Raw genomic sequence first — 5,189 nt, 5'->3', positions numbered from 1 at the left:
AACCTGAGGCGGTTGAATAAGTCGCAGCAAGGTAAAGCGCGCAAGACCGTGGAATCATTGATTTCGTCTCCTGATAATGTACAGCAGATCATGAGGATTCTGAAATCTAACTTTGGACACACGGAATGGGTGGTGGCGAATAGATTGGAAACACTGAGAAACCTGGAGAGCATCAAGGAGGGAAACATCGAGTCCTTTCGTGTTTTCTACAACGCGGTGATTGGAACCAAGGTTGCGATGCAGAATGTCAAGGCGGATAATTACTTGATGAATCCGGAACTCATCTCACACCTGACTGAAAAACTGCCTGCATTCAGCAAGCAGATGTGGGTTCGACACAAGGCCGCTTTGATGAAGGAAGATGTCGTAATCGACTTCAACATTTTCTCTCGCTGGTTGGAGGATGAGATGGACAATCAACTCGCAAGTCTAAATCCTGTCTTCAGTGCCAAGAAATCAAACTTCTCACTGAAGCCGAAGCAGATTGTTCTCAACGTCAACAGTCGTGAGGCGGAAGAGACAGCGAAGTGTCCGCTATGCTCGTCAAGATCGCATGCTAGTTTGGAGAAGTGCGAGCAATTCCGCAAGTTATCTGTTGCTCTACGTCGGTCTGCTGCTAATTATTGCAAGGTCTGCTATTTACACCTGTCTGAGCGCGGATCACACAAGAAGAAACTGTAAATCCAAGAAGAAGTGTTCGATCTGTGAGAAGAATCATCACGAACTGGTCCATAATGATGAACTTCCAATGACCACTGCGTCTCGGCGACCGGATACTCAAGACAGTCAGATGAACGTATGTAACGTGAACGGTAAAAACGTCAACACACTGCTCCGAGTGGGAAAAGTGAAGATTCGTGGTCCGAATGCCGTCGAGGAAGTGTTTGCCCTTTTTGATGAAGGCTCTTCTCTCTCGATGATGGATGCTGCTGTACCGACGAGGATTGGAATGCAAGGGCCGATCTCTTCCGTGAATTATAGATGGACTAACGGCATTTCGCACAAGGAGGAACATTCGATGATGTTATCTTTCCAAATCTCTGGACCGCCGGAACAAGCGAAATGGTTCGTGGCAAACAATATTCGCACGGTGCAGAACATCGACTTGCCACGGGTTAAATTTGACGTTGACAGAGTAAAGCTGTTGTACCCGATGTTGGATGAGGATAAACTGGCTGCGATACAAGATGCTCGTCCCTGTATGCTGATTGGTTCGAACAACGCTGGTCTGATTGGACCCCTGAAGACGGTGCAATACTAACTGAGCGGTTTGCAGTTGACTCGGTGCCATCTGGGTTGGACGATTCACGGAGTAACTGAACCGAACGCTGCTGGATCAAACGATCATCATGCTTTCCTGATGTGTTCTGAAGACGATGACACCGAGCTAACGGATCTGGTGAAGCAGATGTACAAGGTGGAAGACTTTGGCATCACTGGTCAGTCCCCGAAGATACCAGACGAAGATCAACGTGCACTGGATATAATGAAACGTATAATCACGCGACGAGGAGAACGCATTGAGGTAGGACAGATCTACAAGTACAATAACTTCGCTTTTCCGGATAGCAAGCCACATGCACTGCGTCGACTTCAAATCACCGAGATGAAGATGGATTCCGATCCTGATTTCGCTGAGAAATACTGTAGTAAGATCCAAGACTACGTGGAGAAGGGATATGCTCGAAAACTGGAGCCTGAAGAACTTGCTGAAACACCGAACACCTGGTATTTGCCTCACTTCAGCGTGGTAACTGCCGATAAGTTCCGATTGGTTATGGACGCCAAGGCCAAATCTCACGGATTTTCGTTGAACGATCTGCTACTGAAAGGTCTTGATTTCGTTCCCGCATTGATTGCGATCCTGAAACGATGAGTTCCTAGGAAGAAGAAGATTGCTTTTGTGGCGGACATATCTTCTCCTTCGATGGCACAATTCATCAAAAACTTCAATGCAATGGAACTGGAAGAAAAGCACCCTGGCGTTGAACGAGCTGTGCTAGAACAACACTACGTCGATGACTATTTTGATTGCGCGGACACGGAGGAAGAAGCCATTGAACTGTTGCAGCGAGTGGTGAAGGCACATGATCACGGAGGATTCAAACTGGTGAAATTTGCATCGAACTCTGAAACTCTTCTGGATTCGCTTGACCCTTCTTTAGTAGCCGAGAAGAAAGGAAGTGACACTCGTGTACTCGGTATCAGGTGGGATCTTCTTTCAGATGAATTTGTGTTCCCGTTGGATTTTCCAAAACTGGATGAGAACTTCCGTATTGGTGGCACGGTGCCTACTAAACGGCAGCTGCTGAAGTTTATGATGAGCATCTTCGATCCATTGTGTTTGCTCAGTCCGATTACGATACACCTGAAGATTATGTTCCAAGAGCTGTGGTGGTTGCAATCTGGATGGGACGACGAAATTCCTGATAGCCTGGTCCCGAAATGGATGGAGTGGTTGAGCGAAACTGCTAAGCTGGAAGAAATACGTGTTGCGAGGTGCTACTTCCCGGAGGTATCGTCCTTTGCCGATGCTGAGCTGCATGCTTTCTGTGACGCAAGCGATAAGGCTTTTGCATGTGTGATTTACATGGTTCATCGTCGAAACGGTAAGTCACACGTTGTATTGGTGTATGCCAAGGCAAGAGTTGCTCCACTGAAATCATCGACGGTACCACGACTTGAACTTCAAGGGTGTGTTCTTGCAAGTCAAATGATGAAGGTAGTTCAAGACGAACTAAAAATAGAAGTGAATATGCAGTACATCTGGACCGATTCTAAAATCTGCTTGAGTTGGTTGAAGACGAGTCAGAAGCTTACGGCATATGTTGGTTCTGGTGTCATGAAAATTAAGGAGAACGGTCATGGAGTTGATCTGTGGCATTGGGTTCCATCACAGCTGAACGTAGCTGATTTGGCTACGAAGTCCTCCAAGTTTGGTTGTATGCAGGAATGGTTGAAAGGTGCTAACTTTCTGTATCGGGATAGTGCCCATTGGCCGAACAATGAACCGCTAGAGATGTCCTCGTCTGAGTTGATAAATTTCCATACCGAAGTGATTGCTGATGTTTCCGTGGATCCGATGTGTTGTACCGTGGTTGAAGTTGAGTTGATTGACCTTCCCGATATTGAGAGGTTCTCTGATTTCAATCGCTTGATTAGATCTACTGCGTACTATCTGAAAATGCGAAAGATTTTAGCACTGCCAATGTGTAAAAAGCCTAGATGTTTGACAATCTCCGTGAACGACATGGATGAAGCTAAGAGTGCCGGGTACAGGAAGGTACAGTCGCAAATGTTCTGTGAAGAGTTGCGCAGTCTGAAGCAGACCGGATTCGTGAAAAGCAATAGTCGTTTGAAAACATATTCGCCGTTTCTGGAAAACGGAATCATCCGTATGCGAGGTCGTGTGCAGGATGATGGAAAGTCGTTTGAAGTGAACAATACTGTGATTCTTCCTGACAACCACCAGTTTTCAACTCTACTGATTCGTATGTACCATATCGCCAACGCACATCAAGGAATGGAGACCGTTGTTAACAATATCAAGGAACGGCATCGTATCCTGAAGATTCGCTCACAGGTAAAGAAGTACACGATGTCCTGTGTCAAATGTCGTGAGCTTAGAGCAAAACCGACCGTTCCGCAAATGGGAAACCTACCACCGGAAAGAACAACCCCGTTCGTGTTCTCGTTTACATGTATTGATTATTTTGGACCGTTGCCTGTAAAAGTTGGTCGTCGTGTTGAAAAGAGGTGGGTAGTATTGTTCACGTGTATGACATCAAGAGCTGTACACCTTGAAGTCGTGCCATCTTTAGACACGGGCAGCTGCATAATGGTCATCCGCTGCTTCATGTCCATCCGTGGCTTACCACAGTGCATCATGACCGACAACGGTACCAACTTTACTGGTGCAGATGCTGAACTGAAGAAACTGGTGAGAACTCGGGATCAGCAGCAGATTGAAGATTCGCTGAGCATCAGAGGTGTTAAGTGGAAGTTTATTCCACCTGGTGCTCCTCATTTCGGAGGTTGCTGGGAACGTTTAGTACGCTCTGTGAAGACTGCCCTTCGTGCAATGTTACGGGATAGGCACCCTACGAACTTGGTGATGCGTACTGCTTTATGCGAGGCAATGAACACCGTAAACAACAGACCTTTGACACACGTTCCGGATGACCCCATGGACCCTGAACCGATAACTCCAAACATGTTGCTGCTCGGCCGAAACAATTCAATCCAGTTCGACCATAACTTTGATCAACGAGATCTTAACTGTCGTGCTGCCTACAAGCATTCTCAGATTTACGCGGATCGTTTCTGGCGCAGGTGGATAGCCTCGTTCCGTCCGGAGTTGATCAGAAGCCGCAAGTGGCCGGACAGCAGGAATTACCACGATTATCACGTCGGTGATCTAGTGATGATAGTGGACGAATCGCTACACCGAGGAAGCTGACCGAAAGGAGTTGTAGAGAAGATCTACCAAATCTACCAAGGACCGGATGGAAAGGTGAGAACAGTTGCAGTGCGGACATCAAAGTCGACCTACAAAAGACCTGTAAGCAAGGTTGTGCTGCTCCAGGCAATCAGCTCGGTTCCTGGCCCGGAGAATGTTGCTAACACTGCCAGTTCGAACTTTTCTACTCGGGTATCGCAGTCGTCGCGCCGCCAACCGTCAGGCCACCCCTGAGCGTAACCATAGCAACAAAATAACCATCGAAGCAAGCGGGTGTGAAAAAAGAGTGAAAAATTTGTTCAGAGTGAAAAAGTTAGTTGACTTGTCTCCAAGTTTGTAAGAAGTTTTCCTCAATAAAATAAAAAAATAGTTAATCTCGTTGAAATGATTGTCCAAAAAAGAGGTCAGTTCGTACCGTCTTTTGCTGAGGGAACCCCTGGCGAATAAACTGAAATTCCTTCCCCAACAAATAGCCTGGACACGAACTTCTCTCGACAGGTGAGAAAACACCCGGCCTTCAACGACCAGGACGATTCTTACAACACTTAATTCTAACTTATGTCCGAAAATCGTAAACGACCGATTTAAATAAGCAGTGATCCGAACTGTCAAAACCATAGGAGTGTTTGATCTAGATAAAAATAATTTGTCCAAAATAGATCAGACACCACAGTGTTGCTTTTTGCCGTTTTCGTGCGCTTTTTTAATAGCTTCTCAAACATTGATTTTA

At 46.3% G+C, this 5,189-nt stretch overlaps 1 protein-coding gene across 1 annotated transcript; it reads left to right on the top strand.

Annotated features, from left to right (window-relative positions):
• The first annotated feature begins 1,957 nt into the window (after positions 1 to 1,957).
• LOC135710591 (uncharacterized) lies at positions 1,958 to 4,459 on the top strand. The gene is made up of 2 exons (XM_065233199.1): positions 1,958 to 3,701; positions 3,822 to 4,459. The coding sequence occupies exons 1-2, from the start codon at positions 1,958 to 1,960 to the stop codon at positions 4,457 to 4,459; spliced, it is 2,382 nt and encodes a 793-aa protein (XP_065089271.1).
• The last annotated feature ends 730 nt before the right edge of the window (positions 4,460 to 5,189 follow it).

This window comes from Ochlerotatus camptorhynchus, unplaced genomic scaffold, assembly GCF_037179485.1.
Source record: "Ochlerotatus camptorhynchus isolate MF236.1 unplaced genomic scaffold, CSIRO-AGI_Acam_v1.1 ptg000392l, whole genome shotgun sequence".
Taxonomy (NCBI): domain Eukaryota; kingdom Metazoa; phylum Arthropoda; class Insecta; order Diptera; family Culicidae; genus Ochlerotatus; species Ochlerotatus camptorhynchus.
Note: the sequence above shows the minus strand (reverse complement) of the source record. Positions and strands in the feature narration are given on the sequence as shown.

Coding starts and splice junctions, on each gene's coding strand:
- LOC135710591 (XM_065233199.1), top strand. CDS start 1,958: ATGGAACTGGAAGAAAAGCACCCTGGCGTTGAACGAGCTGTGCTAGAA. Junction 3,702..3,821: donor GTTCGTGTTCTCGTTTACAT/GTATTGATTATT, acceptor TGCCATCTTTAG/ACACGGGCAGCTGCATAATG.